At 47.2% G+C, this 20,512-nt stretch overlaps 1 protein-coding gene across 1 annotated transcript in view; it reads right to left on the minus strand.

The window, feature by feature from the left end:
• Positions 1-20,512, minus strand: part of KIF26B (kinesin family member 26B) — a 382,899-nt gene that overhangs the window by 93,367 nt on the left and 269,020 nt on the right. The window contains exon 6 of the mRNA XM_010852942.1: positions 4,274-4,480. Coding sequence (XP_010851244.1) covers positions 4,274-4,480 — 207 coding nt within the window. The remainder of the gene's footprint in view (positions 1-4,273; positions 4,481-20,512) is intronic.

Genomic DNA, 20,512 nt, shown 5'->3' on the forward strand with positions numbered 1-20,512 from the left:
AGCGAGAGGGCAAATCACTCGCCATGTGCTGCACCTTCTTTTCTGCCTCAGCATCGTGGCGGATCTGAAGCAGTCGGAGGACGTGCAGACTGATAGCTCCACGGGCATCGGAGCAATGTGCCTCCTAGTGGGAATCTGAGAACTGCAGCCTCGGCAATGAATGCAGTTATTCAACTCCAGGTTGCAGCAACACAATGAACCTAAGTGTTCAAAAATCAATTTTCTCCCCTGAACTGAAACAGAAAAACCACACTCCCAACAATTGTCAGCTGTTCTGGTGGTCAGCTCGGCAGCTCTACTGGGGGCTCCCACTCAACGAAGGCGGTAGCTGGACAAGGCTGCGGTGGGGACCACAGGCTCTGTCTCACCCCCAGAGCCTAAGCAACGAGAGCCCAGTGCCAAACCCTGAGATGGAGGCAGTGGAAACTTGATGGAATTTGCTAACGTGCCTCTGCAGGACCGGGAGAAGTTATCAGCAAATGAATCCTGCCTTCCTTGGATATGAAGTGAGATGGGATCTAGGAGGTTGAGAGCCCATCTAGAGCCATACATAAAAAAACCATATTAGGTTCAAGGTCAGCAAAGAGAAAGATGCTTGAATGTGAGCCAAATCCACACACATCCCTGACTCCCCTGTCCAAAGGCCCGAGGTCAGAGAGATACAGGAGCGGCCTCACAGGGCACAGGGTGGGTGGGCAGGTGGGTGGGCAGGTGCAGAATTCCTGCTCAGTGTTCACTGAGAAGAGAATGCTCAGCAACATGTCCATCTGGTGTTTGTTAGGAGCTAACTGTGGTCCCTGGAGGCCCTTTGCTGTCTTTCCCCTTGAACTGAGGGGCAGGAGCCTTCCCAAGCAGACTCCATGGGCAGGGCTGGGCTCCCCATAGGCAGGCCTCAGTTCTCCCGCCCACCCTTCCTGGTGATGACAGAATGTTTGTGTTCCCCTTCCTCCACCCAAGTTCATATGTTGAATGTTCAATGTGATGGTATTTGGAGGTGGAGCCTTTGGGAGGTGATAAGTCATGAGGGTGGAACCCTCGTGGATGAGATTAGCGCCCTTACAAAAGAGGCCCCAGAGAACTCTCCTGCTCATCCCACAATGTAAGGATGTATGGAGAAGACAGCTGTCTATGAATCAAGAAGCACCCCTCACCACACACTGAAACTGCCAGCTCCTTGATCTTGGACTTCCAACCTTCAGAACTGTAAGAAATAAATTTCTCTTGCCTGTAAGACACCCAGTTTGTGCTGTTTCATTAAGAGGGTGCAAATGGACTAAGACACCTCCCAAAAGCTGGACCCAGCAGAGGTCTGCCCCAGCAATGGGCAGCTGATGACTGCCAAGCCCACTTGACGGTACTGAGGGTAGCTTATAAGGAGGAGCAAGGGCTGTTCTAATCACTGCTTAGCTTCAGGAATCTGATGTCCTTAGAGACCCAGTGAAAGCGAAGCTCATGACTGCTTTGGGCCACTGTGGTGGCTGCTGCTTCACAGGACAACCACAGGGCCTGAGAGCAGAGGCCCCTTCGGCACATGTCCCTACTTTCCCGTTTGGGAGGCTCAAAGCGTGTTCCCTCAAAGGGGCTGAGGCTGGCCATGCCAGCAGCCTGATATCACTATTAACAATGACAACAGAATAGTAAAAATAGCATTTATCGGACACTCACTACATCCAGGCTCTGCTCTAAGCACCTCATATGTATCCACGCAGTGAATCACAGCAACCGCATGAGGCATATTTTGATCTTGTTTTCATTTTATGGTTGAGCACGCTGAGGCCCAGAGAGGTGAAGTGACTTGCCCAAGGACACATTGCTAGTAAACAGTGGATAAAATGGCGGGAGGACAAAGATACAACACCATACTGAGCAGGACACAAATTGTTTCCTAGGAAGAATCCAGGACGGATGTCCACCCAGCAAAGGGTCTATGAATGAGAGACTGAATTTTTGAGTCTCAGTTTCCTTGTCTGTAATGTGAAAATAGCAATAACTCCCTTTCCAATACCACTGGATTCCAAGAAGAGTCCAAGTGGGTTAATGTACATGAAACTTCTTGAAAACTGCAAATTTACTAATTTATAGAACTGTCATTTACTATATTAGAATTGTAGCAAAATCAAAGCACTCTGAAGTGAGTGCAACTGACAGAGTGAGCACATGAGCCCTGGAACCAAGTGTGAAATGTAAGCAAAGACTAGCAATAAAGGTGGCTCCCTTTTCCAGAATAAATCTAAAACTCATTAATAGGCCACACTTAATTTAGGGTTTGCTTTGGAATTCTTATGACTTAGGGAGTTTTGCTTTTGAAAAGTTTTAGCTTAATTAAATTATTTGTAGGTCATTTATTAGACCCAATATCAGGTTTAGATTAGTGAGCCCATTGGGTGGTACAACACACAAAAAATGTAATGAAGAGAGAAACTATAGAACTTATTCATAAAGTACTTCATCTTTTCATGGTAAAACTCTTTGGGGAAGCCACATGCTCGGCTTGTTAATGAATGGAGCCTATAATATGTGCTAAGTGCCTATGGTGTAATATAGGCGCCCATGTGACTATCACCACTTCCTACACTCAGATGCCACGTGGAGGAAATTAACAGGAGCTGCAAATGGCAGCCATCAGCACCCTGTCTGCAGGTTCTGCTCTAGGCTATTAGTTATCTGATTGTACGTTGTTTTGTATAAATCTTGGGAAGTACTGGAAATTTATCAGGAAGATGCAGGCGTCTGATGCCAAAATGCAGGCAAAGTAGGCCACTGTACACCTATAACCTGGGTTACAGATGTCTGCTACACGATCTAGTGCACCAATTCATGGCAGATGAATTGCACCAGATGGTGTAAGTGGATCTTCTAGTAGACATCTGTTCCTACTGGGATGGGTTCCAGGAGCTTTGGTTAAGGAATCTTGGCATCCTGGGCCCCCAAGAAGCCTCCAAATTACACTCATAACAGAACAACAAAAATGGCCACAATTCTCCCCCCGCCCCATGTGTTTTCCCCTTGCAATGTGACTCTGCAACTCCTCCAATCAAGAGGCAGAGCCTCTTCCCACCCCTCAAATTTTGACCAATCAAATTCAGCAAAAGGGACGATGTGTCAGTTCTGAGCTTAAGACCACAAGAGGCCTGCAAGCTTGGATCCTGTCACTGCCATGACAGCAAGCCCAAGATAGCCTGCAGGTTGATAAGAGATAACGTGGAAGACAGACCAAGTGAGCTGGCCAATGCCACTCTGGACCAGCCTACAGCTGGCCAACCCTCAAACATGTGATAGCATCCAGCTAAGATCAATGGAGGTCCTGACCCAAACCAGAGCTGATCACTGATGCACAGGTGTGCCAAGCTGGGTGTAGAGGAATGCTCAGCTGACCCACAGACTCATGAGTGATAATAAATGATTCCTGTTTTAATCCACTAGGTTTAGAGCAGTTTGTAAAGCAGCAAGAGCTATCCCTAGCCTGACCCAGGCCACAGGACTACATGACAGCCTCAATTTTTCTGCCTAACACTCCAGGTCCTCACTAGGACTACCCTCTATGGAGCTGGAGCTGCTACTGCTAAGTCGCTTCAGTCGTGTCCAACTCTGTGCGACCCCAGAGATGGCAGCCCACCAGGCTCCCCTGTCCCTGGGATTCTCCAGGCAAGAACACTGGAGTGTGTTGCCATTTCCTTCTCCAATGCATGAAAGTGAAAAGTGAAAGTGAAGTCACGCAGTTGTGTCCAACTCTCTGTGACCCCATGGACTGCAGACTACCAGGCTCCTCCATCCATGGGATTTTCCAGGCAAGAGTACTGGAGTGGGGTGCCATTGCCTTCTCTGATGGAGCTGGAGAACCCTGCCTAATTCTAACCCAGCTCCTTGAAACACCTTTTCTCTTCTTATAGGTTCACACCCAGAAGCCCAGGCAGAGACACGTCCCTGGTGGTCCACTGCAGATGTCCAGGCAGAAGTGGGGTCCCAGTGGACCAGTTGCCAGCACCTTGATGCAGCTGTTCCTGAAGCTTCCAATTTGGCCTGCTGCCTTCCTGCTCCTGTTTGCCATCCACCGATTGGCTCACTCTTCCTTCTCTCCAAGAGTATGTTCTGCTGAAATCCTGGCACAGCCTGCCCAAGGTGTGACACCAACCATTCAAAAGGACTGAACTAGTCAATGGAACTCAAACTGCCTTGCAAACGTTGCTATGTGGACAGTGGAACTGACCCAACAGACTGTTCTGGAAGGCAGCTCTTGGGTCCTAGTGAATTACAAATTCTTGAAACTACCCACCTGAGAAGCATCCTGTGGAAAAACCGCATCGAAGGCAAACATCTTGGGAGGAACTTGGTTCCCTCTCTTTTGGAAGGCATTTAGACCTCCACACGCCAGGGGGTCATACAAGGTGATCTGCTTCTTCCGCGGGTCCACCTTTAAGAAAGAGCTGGATTCTGAGGTATCGCGAGCCAGCGTGGAACAGATGCGAAGCATGACTTTCACCTGTTAAGAAACAAAGGCAGGAAATGACAGGCATTAAGGTGGGCTGCCGTGTATGGGGTCGCACAGAGTCAGACACGACTGAAGGGACTTAGCAGCAGCAGCAGCAGCAGCAGCAAGACACTTGGATACTTTATGACGGAGCACTTTTATGTCCTTTGGAGACACAAGTGTATATGGCAGTGTGGAATCATCTCATGACAAATTACGATAAAATGCACAATGAATTAGCAACATAATCCTCAGCAGGTCATGGGAAAACTGACTTATTTATAATTACCAGGTAGAATATTTTGATAGGTCTGTTACTTTATTACAGAACTGGCACATCACGCTCTTTGTCTTCCTATTAATATAAATAGAAAGTTAACTGTACCCAGGTGGCCCAATTACTTAGATGAAAAGGTAATCTGGACTGCCATGCTTTGGGGGCTAGCGTAGTTCTCTTGAAGCTCGCAGATCAATAAACCCTGGACATAAAAGTTAGCTCCGTAATTTACTCCTTGCCTCTTGCACATCAGGACTCTTAGAGACAAAAACCCACAGTTATTAGTGTCATCATTAGAGGCCTGGGAAAATGGCTTGTTTTTAATGACCAGCATTTGAAATGTGTTCCAAGGGGCAAAAGTGATACAAGATTTGTTTGAAACATGTTATTTGGGATCCTATTAAGTGAGTGCATAGAAATGGTCATTTCAGGGGATGAAAGCACATCTCTGCGGGAAACAGGTTAAAGACCTGCCTCTTAAGTCATCGAATGTGGACATTTCTAGTGCTCAATCCAGCCCAGCCCCATCCCAGGGCTGAGCAGGGCACTTGTGGGAATGGACTGCTTGCCCTGGACTCTCTGAGTTGAGTAGGAGTCGAGCTGAAGCCTCACGCACAGTTCTGGAGGCTCAAGTCCTGAGAAAATGGCAGCATTTGCTCCCTTACCAGCTCTTGTTACCGTGGAGCTAGTTCAGTCCAAATCTGTAAGCACCTAACCTAGGCGCCAGGCACTGGGGCTGCAAAGACCATAATACGGTCTCTTTGCAAAGACCAGCAGGGCAGACAGACACAAAGGCAGGGGACTTTTTTAATACAAGGAGGCAAATTCTGATGTTATAAACAGGGTTACTTTTATTATTTAAATTTATATATTTATTTAATTGGCCGTGCTGTGTGGAATGTGGGATCTTCATTCCCCGACCAGGGATCAAACCCACGCCACCCCCCACCCCACATACACACATTAGCTTTGTTGCAATTGGAAGCTCAGAGTCTTAACCACTGGATCACCAGGGAAGTCCCACATAGGGTTATTTTTGAACTCCTCTCTACATCATGCCCTCTTCATCTAATCAATGTTCAGGCCTGATGAAATCTCAATCATCAATTTTGGGGAAAAAGACTGTAAAATTTTACATCAAAGATTTCAAGCACACAGAAATGCTCAGAGAATACTCTCCACTGTGCCTAACGAGTGAGGTCATCCTCCTGCTTATCTCAGCCTGTCTGCTGAGGCACAGGAACTCATCTGCAGAGGGCAAAGCTGAAACGTCAAGAACTCTTAGGGCACTGGACTCATTGGATGTCCTGCATCCTGTCCTGGCTGGCTTGTTGTTATCTCTTAAGAATAGTACTCTAGTGCGGATACAGAGGCTGGTCATAGTGGAAGAGGGCAAGGTTGGGATGAAGCTGACCTCTCACAGCCAAATCTCTGTTCTCCCACTGAGGTCATATTTTGCTGCTCTTGTTGTTCAGTCATTAAGCTGACTCTTTGCAACCCCATGGACTGCAGCAAGCCAGGCTCCTCTGTTCTCCACGATGTCCCAGAGTTTGCTCAGATTCATGTTCATTGAGTCAGTGATGCAACCTAACCCTCTCATCCTCTGCCACCCTCTTCTCCTTTTGCCTTCAGTCTTTCCCAGCATCCGGGTCTTTTCCAATGAGTCACCTGAGCACTGAAGATTGAGTGCTTTCAAACTGTAGTGCTGGAGAAGACTCTTGAGCATCCCTTGGACAGCAAGGAGATCAAACCAGTCAATCCTAAAGGTAATCAACCCTGAAGATTCATTGGAAGGACTGATGCTGAAGCTCCAATGCTTTGCTACGTGATGGGAAGAACCAACTCACTGGGAGGTCAAGTAATGGTACCTGTCTTTTGCTGAGGGTCTATGGTATGCTAAGGCTGTGCTATTACCAATGGTATCTTACTTAACCCTCTCAATAAGCCTGTGCATAGGTGGACCGTCCAGATTTTATAGATGAGAAAACAGATGTTACAGAACTTGTGGGTGGTACAGCTGGGCTCTGATCCCACCTCTGTCTGACTCCAAAACCCCGAAAAGTATCCAACCCATACATTTTCCATTATGCCAACTACTGCCTTCCATACACAGTCAAACTTCTCAGAGCCTCAGTTTTCTCATCTGTATATTAGGAACAATGCCTATCTCATGGGATTGTTGTGAGAATGAATTGACATGTGAAGTACTGAGCACAGAGTAGGGGCCTCTTGATTCCTGTTTCTCCCCCTCCTTCCTCTTCTCCCCCTCCTCCTCCCCCATCTTCTGCCTCCCCTCCTCCTCCTGCCTGAACTTGCCTCTCTCTGAATCACGATATTCTAGCATTTTCCAATCACAGTGTGAATGATAAGGTTTTAGAACACTTTGCCCTGGACTCAAACAGGATGCCATGGGGGAATCACTGCAGATGGAGCTGGATATGAAGTGCTGGGACTTACAAGGCTCCCATAAGTAAAACACCATCTAGTCTCATACACAGTCACTGCATATATGACAATAACCATCACATCTGTCTACATTTCATTCTGGCAATTTTCTTGTTCACTGTGAATGTCTCCAATCTTCTTTCAGTTCCACTCATGTCTGTAGATTTGCCCCACTTACACAGCAGGTGTGCTAAGAGCATGTATTCAAATTGCAACTTTGGGTAGGTGCCTGGGGCCTCTGGGCTTTCTGTCAGACAACCTCCTAGCCCAGCCCCTGAGTGCTACAAGTCAGGGATGATGCAACCCCAGGCAGAACTGATGGAGTCACATGGCCGACTGCTTTTCCATTTCACAATTTCACATGCAATCTCTGGGTAACTAGAGGTGCTGAATGTAAAATATGAGCTAAGCCAGGCAAGGGCCCACAAGGAGAAGCAGGAGAGAAGGGACTGGATCGGTGAGTCATTTGTTCAGGGGGAAGGCTTCTGAATCTTAATGAAGTTCCAGGCCTGTGGTTCAATTTTCCCAGACAAGCTGCAGATCTCAGCCGCTGGTCTGACCAAGGAGATCCACAGCTCTTTAAAAACTCACTGAATTCTGGGCTGAGGTAAATGCCACCCTCCATTCTCTTCTTTGCAATTCATTTAAATAAATGGATATATATTTTTTTCACCCTTAAAGGAAGGAAATTGGGTTTCTCTGCTTCATTTCTTTGTGTCATTATTCCTTGAGCCCAGCACTCCACTTCCTACTAATCCTCTGTAATTAAAGTGCTAAGGAGATACCACTTGTGATCAAGAAAGTCCCCCAACTTCTTGCCAGGAGTTTGTGCTTTTGTTGCAAACACTGGTAGGTTCTTGGCAACATCTCCTACAACCCTCCTTCTCACCACTGCCCTGAGAAGAGGGTCCCCACAGCTGTCGACATGCACAGCCTTCTCCCCAGCTCTCAGGGTCAAGGGGAGTATTTTAGGCCCAGCAACTGAGGATCTAGAAAGGCCCAGAGTTGGGGAATGCCAGCCAGTGCCCTGACTCCCTGAGAGGAGCTGAGCACCTCACCTACCGAAGTGCTCCCTGGCAGAGACTCCACTTTGTCTCATTCATTGAAGTTTTCAGTGGTTGGTGCAGGACAGGTGTTGCTCCCAACAGCATGTATCTTGCTGTCCTGCTCATTAATCATTCCAGCGCCTCCTCCTGGATGGCCTGGCGGGACTAATGGAGAGGCGGGTTTGTGAGACTCACAGAGCCTCGACTCTGAACTGGACAGACTCTCCATCAATGTGAAGCAGCGCCGACTGCCTCAGCCTTCTGGGGAGCCCACAACAGGCACGGTGCTCACTGTTCCGTCCATGTGATCACCCAGACCCCAGCCTATACTGAGGCTGAGGACCGACCAGAAAGGTTCCTCACCGCCTGTATCTCCACCCACAAGCTGTCTGGTCACAGGCTGTCCTCAGACTATAGGGCTCAGGAGGGCTGGGGGCCAATTTGACCATTCAAAGGGTCGCTCATCGGTCAGAGAAAGACTACAGGCAATGGTGAGGTGGTGGGACGTGGAGAGGGCACAGCAGTCCTGCACAGGTGTGACTTTGTTTCAGCTCCTTTGTGGAGCCTCACAATGAAGGCTCTAGACCAACACACATGTAACAGGGATCAGTCCCTGGCAGGTGTCTTGGCCCCCGTCGGTGCAATGAGAGTGTGCTGGCAAGGACAGTTTTCCCTACAAGGTTAGACGGCAGAGTAAATTAACCACCACCATCTTTCAGCTGCGTTCTATTTCTATATTTTGGTTCTTTATCCTGCTGTCTAAGTTCAGAGTTTTAAGAATCAGCTCAATAGAAGCTGGTCATGGTGATGTCAGATCAACCTAACCATGAACACTGGATAGCATCATTTCTGTCTCAATTCCAGCAGTATTAGAATGATCTTCACCTTCCACATATATTCTTAAGTTCCTAAAATACGTCTGGAAGTGGTTCTTTGAGGCATGCAGAGTCACATAAGATGGGTGCATCAGAACCCACCAACCAGAAGCATGGTGGGGTGAGAAGAGCAGGTGAGACCATCAGAGGGGGTTCTAGACCCAAAGGAGCCATCTCCTGAGATAGAACCTCCAAACTGCAGAACCGGGAGCACTGACAGCTCCAGCCCAGGGTCAGTTTCTGTCCCACTGAGGCACGCAGTGACGCTAGGGTGGACTGTGATGCATGTAAGCCATGGAAATATCCACCTTGCCATCGCTCATGGGTAACTTTCTCAGCTCAGATGAGAGAGAGAGAGAGAGGCTTGGACCAGACCTGGACCAGAGAGTGAGCTGACATCCAGCCCCTGCCTGATGGAGCCGATGGGCAGGCAGGAAGCATTGCTGGGCTGCCCGCAGCACACCAGGAAGCCTTGCCTGGTTTCTGTGTGTGTCTGGATGGGATTCGGCTCTTGAGGAAAAAACATGGGAGAATAACAACAGGCTCTATCGTATCTGAAGTATATCTCCATTCTTACAGGTTCTAGGTGTGATGGGCACTGACTGCAGTGAACTAGGAGCCAGGGGACTGGGTTCTTAGGCAAACATCACCACCAGGCGCAACTGTTCACCTAAGGTGCCACCCATTGGGGTGGGTATGGGAGGGAGGGCTTGGCTTCCTTATCCCTAATGCGGGCTTGTTGTGTTACCTCCCATGCAGGCGTGAAGAGATAACAAACAAACAAACAAACAAACAAAACCAAAGACATACTCTAGAAGGGCATACGAATGTGAAATATCATTCTTTGAAGGAAAAAAGGAATTGATTTGCATTCTTCAAACTAATTAGTACAAAATAGACTTTCTGCATCAAATTAATGGCATTAGAAGCCCTTCTCTTAGGCTTAATTTAAAAAATTAAGGCAAAAACATATTTAATGAATACACACAATGACAAGAGAGACAAGAATAAAATATCCTCCTTCTTCTTCCCCCTCAAATTAAATTAAGGCATATACAGTCTGCTTATGTCTTCTGTAAAGGTGAGTAATCTGTGTAAAATTGGGTCTGAGGCTCTAAAAGCTAAATGAGCTATTTCTCTTATTTTATCCTTTCTTTTCTGTCTTGATCACACAAGATAATATACTCACAATGTCTACTTATGGTACATTAGCCACTTCAGAAAAATTCTCCAGCCATTCTAAGTAAGATGATTGAAGAGACAGGCACCTTAAACAGTATATATTTCTCAAAGTGTATTCTTCTCAACACACTCACTTTTCTGATCTACCAAGAAATTGAGCAATCTTCCATATTCTTCTATGCTTTGGACATTCTGTCAAATCTATTATAAAAGATTTTGATGAAGTACCAATTTCTAAAACACGCTGCAAAGGATTAAGGGTGTGATTTTCCAGCCATTATTTAAAGAGTGCTTTCCTACTTAGATGGAGAAGGAAATGGCAACCCAGCCCAGTATTTTTGCCTAGAGAATCCCACGGACAGGGGGCCTGGTGGGCTGCAGTCCATGGGGTCGCAAAGAGTTGGACACGACTGAGCGACTAACATCCACTTCCTACTTAGAGCCTAATGTAAGAGTCTCTTGCTGATCAATCACTGGCACACTGAAACCCACAAGGTTGACTTTCCTTCACCCTTTTGAGTTACCAAATGTGCGTGATAGGAGAGAGGGCCAAAGATGTTTTGTAAAGAAGCAAATTAAAATTGGATTTTAAAACAGAAGAAGGTTTAGACATTTTTCTGATAAAATTTCTAGAAATATCTGAAATTACCTTTAAAAAAATAATTAGTTAATTATTTGGGGCTGCTCTGGGTCCTTGCTGCTGTGTGCGGTGAGTGGGGGCTACTCATTGTTGCAGTGTACAGGCGTCTCATTTCGTGGGCTTCTCCTGTTGTGGGGCACGGGCTCCAGGGCGAGCAGGCTTCAGTAGCGGTGGAGCACAGGCTTAGCTGCCCTGCGGCATGTGGGATCTTCTCAGTCCAGGGATCGAACCCGTGTCCCCTGCATTGGCAGGCAGATTCTTAACCACTGGACTGTCACATAAGTCCATCCAGGAGTTTTTAAGGAGACCACGGAATCATATGCCAAATAGTAATAACCTTGGAGGTCTCAAATAACTCTGATGCTAGGATGTCCAGGGAGAACCAAACAGGTTCCCTACATTTACAGACAGGGCTTTCGAACATAAGGTTACCAAGCCATTATTCCATCTGCACAGAGTTGCTGTCACAGAATCACAGAGTCACACTGAAGGGACTCCAGAGATTCCAGGTAGTTTAGTTGTTAGTTACAGATCAAAACTGGATTAAATTTCTTTGCATAAAACCACAGTGGTAGTCCTCCATGACACATTCGTAGGCCAGGAGGCTCTCTTCGCCTAGAGGAGGTCCAGGACAATAGAATCCAGTGCCGAGCTTGAGGGGCGGAGGGCAGATTTCAGGAGGCTGAGGGCGCTCCAGGCCTGTTTTGAGGCAGTGTCTCCTCGGTGTTGACAAAATCAATCACCCGGGCAGTCAGCCATCTACACTACCACCATACTTCTTTTACAAACTTTCCTCTGCAAAGGACTATCTCATTTCCATTTGGTGCCCCACAACAGCTTTGTTAAGTTAGTTTATTACAGTTATTACAGCCATCATCCATACCGTAAGGCCCAGGAGACTGAGGTGCAGGGTATTCAAGTGACTCGTCCGAAGACAGTTCCCTGGCAAAGGTGAGAAGCCTGTGGGCCCGACCAGCTCCTCCTACAGTGAGTGTCCTGGGCCAGAGCCAGAGAAGGAGCCCTGTCCTCCCACCGAACCCAGTGGGGCTTGAACTTGTCTCACTTTGGGCTGGGCCCATTCTGAACTACCTTTACAGAGATGGGGGTGCTGACGCTGTATTGGGGGCAGCTGGCTTCTCAGAGGTGCCTATGGATGTTGTTGTTTAGTCCGTCCTGTCTGACTCTTTTGCAATCCCATGGACTGTAACCCGCCAGACTCCTCTGTCCATGGGATTTCCCAGGCAAGAATACTGGAGTAGGTTGCCATTTCCTTCTCCAGGGGATCTTCCTGACCCAGTAATCAAAGCCACGACTCCTGCATTGGCAGGCAGATTCTTTACCACTTAGCCATCAGGGGCAGCCCAAGCTCAGATGGTGCCATACAGCAAATAACGAGCAGCGATGCCGTCAGAGAGGAAAGATTTACATTATTAAAAGCCAGGCTGGGAAGAGAGACGGGTGGTGGTACACTAGAGCTAAGTGTGGGAGAACGCGTGTGAGACCAGAAAACAGAGCAGTAAGAGAGGTGCTCAGGGAGCGGGGTAGGAGGATTCCCCGATGCCCTCCATCCCTAGCATCTGTCACCAGGCAGCCAGCAGGGGACTGCAGGGCTGGAAGGAGGGAGAATGAAGCCAGGGGAAAAGTCCTTCCCATGAAGCTCATGACCAGGCAGTCCCTGGGACCAGGGCCCCTCACCCCAACTAGCAGGCTGGGAAAAGCCTGGCCAGGCTTCAAGAAAGGAGACGGGCATGTTTCAGGGGCTGGTCTGTCACAAGGATGGTGACTCTGACAGCCGCCTGTTAGCAAAGGCTTCATCTCTTAGCTCAGTGCTAGGATACTTATTTGAAATGGATGAGCTATTTAGAGATACATCCTAAGACACAGGTATTCTTGGGTCTGAAGGAAAGCGGGATGTGGAATTTTCTCTCCAACGTTTAGAATGCTCACTGTCCACAGGTCCTCCCTCTGACCATGTGGAGCACAGCCCGGAGCTTGGCAGCACAAGCTCTGGAGACCCGGTGCCTGGGTTTGAGTTCTAGTTGTACCTTTTTCTAATGCATATCTGTGGATGAGGCTTCACCTTCTGCAAGCCACATCTAGAAAAATCATGAACTCTGAAGTCAGAATGTCCTGGCTTCTACAAATTATGTGACTATCAACATATTTTAACAGTTTCCTCATGAATAAAATGGAGATAATAATCCCAATCTAGAGGGATTATTATCCCTGGTGGCTCAGAGGTTAAAGCGTCTGCCTGCAATGCGGGAGACCTGGGTTCCATCCCTGGGTCGGAAGATCCCCTTGGAGTAGGAAATGGCAACCAACTCCAGTATTCCTACCTGGAGAATTCCATGTACGGAGGAGCCTGACAAGCTACAGTCCATAGGGTTGCAAAGAGTTGGACACTATTGAAGTGACTTAGCATGCACGCACATGCTAAGTACTTAGCACAAAGTAGGTCTTCAATAAATAATAGTGACCATCCCACTGAACCCTCATTCATGACACTGCTGTACAAGCTGGTGTCCTAGAGAGCAGATGATTTCTGCTCTCCCTGTAAACACCTTAGACCACGAATTCAGGAGATCTAGTCGCTAGATTCTTAATAGTTTTTACCTGTAGGAGAGATCTAAAGAGAGAAAATGTTACATCAACATACAGTACAGAACTCCATGCTTATCCAAGGCTTTCCAATCTGCATAGATGCTAGGTTAGCTCATGCCTTCCAACTGCCACCCACTCTCTCTGTTGCCTGATTTTTTATAAATCCTGGGTAAGTGACAATTGGAGATTTTTCTGAATACTGAGTAGGAAAACCATCGTAGTCAGTCACCAGAAGGTGACTGTGGTTATTTTATCTTTGGAAATACCCATTCAACAGATAAAACACAGCATGGAAGACATTTTCGAGAAAAGCAGTAATGAAAGTAAAGGTCTCTCAGTCGTGTCTGACTCTTTGCAACCCCACGGGCTTAGTCCATGGAATTCTCCAGGCCAGAATACCGGAGTGGGTAGCCTTTCCCTTCTCCAGGGGGTCTTCCTAACCCAGGGATTGAACCCAGGTCTCCCACATTGCAGGCAGATTCTTTACCCGCTGAGCCACAGGGGAAGCCCAAGAATACTGGAGTGGGGTGGCCTATCCCTTCTTCAGCAGATTTTCCCAACCCAGGAATAGAACCCGGGTTGCCTGCATTGCAGGCGGATTCTTTACCAACTGAGCCAAAGCAGTAGTGGGAACTCCTTAAATTAGAATTCTTTCAAAGGGACTCAGTTTGGATTTGGGAACTTACTGGGGTTCCCTGGTGGCTCAGATGGTAAAGAATCTGCCTGCAGTGCAGGAGACCCAGGTTCAATACCTGGGTCAGGAAGATCCCCTGGAGAAGGGAATAGGCAACCCACTCCAATATTCTTGCCTGGAGAATTCCATGGACAGAGGAGCCTGGCAGGCTATAGGCCATGGGGTCGCAAAGAAGTCAGACATGACTGAGTGACTCTCGTTATTTATAAAAGGCCCATTTACTGCTCAAGCTCACTCATGGATTCTGACTAGAGAGGTAACTAACAGATCTGTCTTTAAATAGTGAGCATTCAAGAAATTCTGTGTCTGCTGGTGCTGGCTGTCATCAAAGATGCTGTTCAGCTTGGCCACCAACAGGGCCAAGGGAAACTGTTTTTCTTTTCTGCAGCCCAGTTTATCATAAATATGAAGACTTCAGCTTGCTAACCTGACACTTGATTTAGTGTCTTCTGTACCTCACTGCTGGATTCTCCTTGGTCCCAGGAATTTCAATATCCCACTGTTTCTGGCCTTTGACCTAGATAAATAAACACCCGAACTCTGAAAATAAGTCAAGTGACCCTGTCAGGGGACTGTCTAGAAATACTAGCTACCAGGCCCACCATGGAATTTAGTATAGCACCACAATAAACAGTGTAGTTCTCTAAATCAAAAAGGCAACAGCCATGATCATCTAATAATTAGCTGTGTATTTCTCTGGTATTCATCACTTCCATCCATTTTCTTTACAAAACTGTCAGTTAGGAACACTGTCCGAGCTGCTCCCAAGTTCTATTAAATATGTGCATCTCTCATGGGTCGATCATTTTGTTCCTGGCAACACCTCATATGAATGAGGCCTGGGTAGAATCTAGCGGTGTCAGCATTAGCCTGAGTTCTCAGTGCTTCCTGGGGCCAGATGTTAGGTAAGCCAGTACAGAACCCCCTCATGCTCAGCACTGAGGTTTTTCTAGGCCCACATGCTTGGTGTTGGGAGAGAAAGCATCCTGATGAGGTGGGATCTGATGCAAGGTTGGGGAGTCCCCTCCTGGACAAGCCATTGGGGTGCACACTCCAGGATGAGGCTGTTTCTCCAGCTGGAACTCTGCAGCTTTAGTTCCAGGAAAGAGAAGAAGAAGATTCTTGTCCTAGTGACAAAAAGCACCTGAGGGATCTTTAGGGCCAAGAGGCTGAAATCTGTAACAGTCTTGGCTAACACTTAGGGTAAATAAACATTTCATCAAAAACTGATGCACCCGATGGATCGCCATGCCCTACTCCACGTTCTTGGGACCTCCTCAGACTAAAAGAGGTGGGGAGAGGGAGGGAGGGGGAGGAAGACATCATCCCACATCTCAATCCCTGGGCCCTTCATAGTCTTAGAGACTTTCATTCTCATTCAATGAAAAAAGATGAGGAAAGTTCAATACCAGCAACTCTAGCCACAATTACTCCAATGCTTTCACTGTCAGTTCCTCCAAAAGGCCTCACTATTTGAGAGTGCCTCCCTCTAATTCCACTAAACATGCATGAAACACACAGTATGCACAGAGCACTGGTGGCTCAGCTGGTAAAGAATCCGCCTGCAATGTGGGAGACAAGGGTTCGATCCCTGGGTTGGGAAGATCCTTGGAGAAGGGAAGATCTACCTACTCTAGCATTCTGGCCTGGAGAATTCCATGGAGTACAGTAGTCCATGGGGTCGCAAAGAGTCAGACACGACTGAGTGACTTTCACTTTCATTTTTCTACCTATTTGAGAGTGCCTGTCTCCAATTCCACTAAACACACATGAAAAACACAATGTTCATAGAGCCCTGGCTGGAGGGAGTGGTAAAGAAAGTCAGACCTATGATAACAGAAAAGGGAGAAGGTGGCATTTCCATTTCAGATCACTTTATTTTCAAGTTTTAGAACCAAAGCAACTTAATTCTCTGCTTAGCTCCAAAGAGCCCGAAGTTCAAAGCTGCCTGCTGGTTGGAAGAACTAGAAGGGATCTGATAAACCTGGGTAGCCCCCAAGGTGAAGGGCATGCTGATAAGAGGCAGGGATGAGTGAAGCCCAGTGGGGAGTAAAGGAGCAAATGCTAATGAAAAGCTCTGGCCACCTCTGGGCAGAGGCAAACCGCTGACCACCTCCAATTTCCTTCACTGACTGGATCTTGGCAGGGAAGCCCTCACTGGCAGCAAGACACAAGTTCAAAGCAGAAGGGTGAATTCTAATATGGAGGATTATTTGGAAGACATGTTTTCTCTTTCCTTTCTTAAAATATCTGTGTGAAGAATCAGATCGAGTTGAGGGAGAGAATTACCAAATAAATGTGAGATTTACCTAACTGCAGTCTTCTCCTGTGTGCTTATGGTAAGAACTGAAAAAGAAAAACTGTCAAATTAAGGTAGAGACTCATAATCCAGGGGCTTCCCCAGTGGCTTAGCAGTAAAGAACCTGACTGCAATGCAGGAGACAATGTTTCAATCCTTGGGTAGGGAAGACCCCCTGGAGAAGGGAATGGCAACCCAGTCCAGTATTCGTGCCCATGGCCTGAGGACCCGATGGGCTACAGTCCATCAGGTAGGACATGACTGAAGTGACTGAGCATGCATGCATGCACCCATAATCCAACAACGATAATCCTCTTTGCCTGGAAGGCTGGGGCTAGGGAGAGGACCTGGGAGGGGGGAATTCTACCAGTAGCTGAGAGGCTTTGGAAACCTTTAATGCAAGGTGCTTGATCAATAAGGTGTACTACTGCATTTGAGAATTTAAAAGCCCTCCTAGCATGCCATGTCTGAAGCAAATGTCAGAAGCATTTATTATGTGTTGGGATGGATGGCATGCAGCTCCAGCTTGCCAACCTGTGAAAGTGAACTTTGCTTAGGTCCCACACAAATACCCTTGACAGGCCCTTTTGTATCACATGGAATCAGCTTTCCTCAAAGATCAGAATGCATGAGGACGCTTGATCATGGCTCCGCAGAATGGAGACCGCCAACAGGCTCCATTACTGGGAAGTGTCCCCATCATGGAGCTTTGTTCCTGGGCTCCAGCTTATAAATGAGTGTTTTCTCTTGCCTTCCAGGTGAACACATGAATGGCCCTCCTTGTCTTTTCAAAGAGCCTGAGCGGCTGTCCTCTCATCCGACAATGGTACCCGGTTCATCTTGTTTAGACTTAGAAACCTCAGCTAAGAAGAAACTTGCCCAAGGGATGTGGATTGAAAACAATGGCCAGTGACTCTCCGAGACTCCTGGCCACTCCCCCAACTAGTTGAGTGGGTGAACACCCAGAGCAGGAATCAAGAAACCTTCATCCATTCATTCCTTCAGCATCTGTGGAGCATGTCTCAATCTGAGCCAGGGTACTGTGCCAGGGTCTGTGTTTACGGAGAACTTAAAGAGCAGATGTTGTCTTCAAGGAACTTAGTGCATCAGGTGAGATAAAATGTGTAACACATGGTACAAAAGAGCTGTATACTGGGGAACAGTGAGGGTCCAGGTGAGAGGGGACATTTCCACTAGGGGAGTGGGGCTAGGAAAGGTTTCAGGAAGATGATGATCAGTGAGAGGAGTCAGGGTCAGCCAGGCACCTAAGGCAGGGCACGGGTACCTGAGCAGAGTGAGCAGGTAGGCAGAGGCTAACTGGGGTCTGGGAACCTGCACGTAGCCATGGGGTCTTGAGTCAAGTTTCTCAGCCTCCCTGCACCTCAGTTTCCTCAACTATAGAGTGGAGGTGGACATAATGCCTACACCTCAAGGAAGTTGTTAAGAGGATTACGTGAGCTGATGCACGTGAAACTCTCAGCAAAGAGCCTGGCACAGGGCAAGGGCTCAATGAGTATTGCTTCATGACTTTACTCTGATATTCCTTAGGGTGGGCAGGGTGGAGGAGGGGTAAGAAATTAGACTGGAAAAGTAACTGGATGTCAGATTGTGTAGAGACTTGCCTTCCAAATTAAAAACTCTGTACTTAATTTGGAAAATGGGGAGACATTAAACCAGTGGTCCCCAACCTTTTTGGCACCAGGGACTAGTTTCATGGAAGACAGTTTTCTTCATGGGCTGGGAGGGCAGATGGGTGGGGGATGATTCAAGCAAATTACATTTTCTGCGCACTTGATTTCTATTATTATTACATCAATTGCTTCCCAGGTGGCTCACTGATAAAGAATCTGCCAGCCAATGCAGGAGATGGGGGTTCGATTCCTGGGCCGGGAAGATCGCCTGGAGAAGGAAATGACAACCCACTCCAGTATTCTTGCCTGGGAAATCCCACGGACAGAAAAGCCTGGCAGCGTACAGTCCATGGGGTTGCAAAAGAGTGAGACACAACTTAGCGACTCAACAACAACACCACCTCAGATCATGAGGCATTAGATCCCAGAGGTTGAGGACCCCTGAATTAAAGGACAAAGGAGGAAAGTAACTGAGGTGTTCCCATCGTTCTGCAATAGAGCAGCTTCGGGGTCATGATTTCTCCATCCATAAACCAGTGGGTGCTAACAATACAACCAACTTTCTTCCAACTTGGGCTATTATAAAGTTAAAGGTGAGAGTGTGTGTGCAACTAGCACTTTCATAGCATAGCATTTTAGACATGCTGAGTCAATGAGTCTACTGTGGGACTTGTGTAGCTGACAACTCTGCAGAGTTAGAAGTCTGCTGTATGTGAGTGAACTTGGTACTAAAAGCAGCCACATGACCTGACAAGGAGAATAATGAGCCAGTCAACCAAAAAATAAATATTTATTAAAATGCCAATGAGCAATACACACTCTTTACCTAGGAAACCAAAGTATGCCAAAACATTTCCATTCAAGGAAAGAGCAAGACAGATATGCTTCAGAACTCTCAAGAACAGAACATTCGTTGTACGGTAGCTATACATAAATCCACAGGACCTAGACTGCTCATAACCATGGAACAAACTATGCTGGTGGTACTTGGGGTGCTGCCTGACAGAGGAACATCTCTTTTCTCCCTAGTGGAGGAGAATTCACAGTCTTGGCTCCTCTACCCTGGGGATCATGTATTGTTATTCAGTCGCTAAGTTGTATCTGACTCTTTGTGACCCTATGAAGTGCAGCACACTAGGCTTCCCTGTCATTCACTGTCTCCCAGAGTTTGTGCAAACTCATGTCCATCGAGTCAGTGATGCCATCCAACAACCTCATCCTCTTGCCCTCAATCTCTCCCAGCATCAGGGTCTTTTTCCCTGGTCAAGAAGATGAAGATCCCACATGCCTCAGGATGACTAAGCCTGTGCTCTAGAGCCTGGGAGCCATAACTACTGAAGCCCACATGCCCTAGAGTCTGTGCTCTGCAACAAGAGAAGCCGCCACAATGAGAAGCCCCCTCACAGCCACTAAAGAGGAGCCCCTGCTCACCACAACTGGAGAAAGCCCACATGCATCAATGAAGACACACCACGGCCAAAAATCAGTGTTGAAAAGTTATACTCACCAGGAAATCAACATTAAAGGAAGTCAGCAATTGTTCCAAGACCATTTTTCCTCCTGGAGAACATGGTCCTGGCCCTGCAAGGTGTGTGACTCTAGGGGCACGAGTGTGGACAAGCGGGCATATTTGAGATTAACGTTGAGCACTTTCACTGAACAATTTCCAGCATCAATAAGCATGCGTGTTTGGGTAGAATGGCCAATATTTATTTCACGTGGAAAACAGTTATTAAAACCAGGAGATTTGGGATCGTTTCACTAGGGAAGGATCCTTTGCTCTGGGCCATCATTCCAGAACGATGCTTGAATTTAGTAGAAGTGTTTCAGAATAAACCAGTCACTAGAAACATGTAACACTCACTGGGTAGGGCAGAGGACATGCAAATGCTGGTTTGTTGGGCAGTTGAAAGCCGGCAACTTTCCAGCCAGTGTGTCCAGCTTTGACATACCAAATGTGAGGATGATGATATAACCCAGATCCAACTTGAATCCCATTTAGGTACCAGAAAATCGTATTATGATACTGTCTACCTGTAACACAGGCCAGATGGCAAAGGGCCCTCGAGCAACATGAGAGAAAGCTTTGGTGAACTCTACTCAGAATGAACTGATTTAATAAACTCTCATGCATGACAAAAAACATTCATCTATAAAAACAGAGTAAACAAGACTATGATGAATTTCCCCCAGAAGATTGAGTCTGGGATAGAGGTGTCTGGGTGGGGTCATGATAGTGGCAGCTAAGGAGAGACCTGCAGCTGGGCTGGCCGAGTCCAGGGGCTAGTACCCAGATCTGGCAGTTACACATGGCAGTTATGCTCCAGGCAAAAAAAAAAAAAAAAAAATTC

Source organism: Bison bison, unplaced genomic scaffold, assembly GCF_000754665.1.
Source record: "Bison bison bison isolate TAMUID 2011002044 unplaced genomic scaffold, Bison_UMD1.0 scf7180017864317, whole genome shotgun sequence".
In the NCBI taxonomy this organism is placed as follows: Eukaryota; Metazoa; Chordata; class Mammalia; order Artiodactyla; family Bovidae; genus Bison; species Bison bison.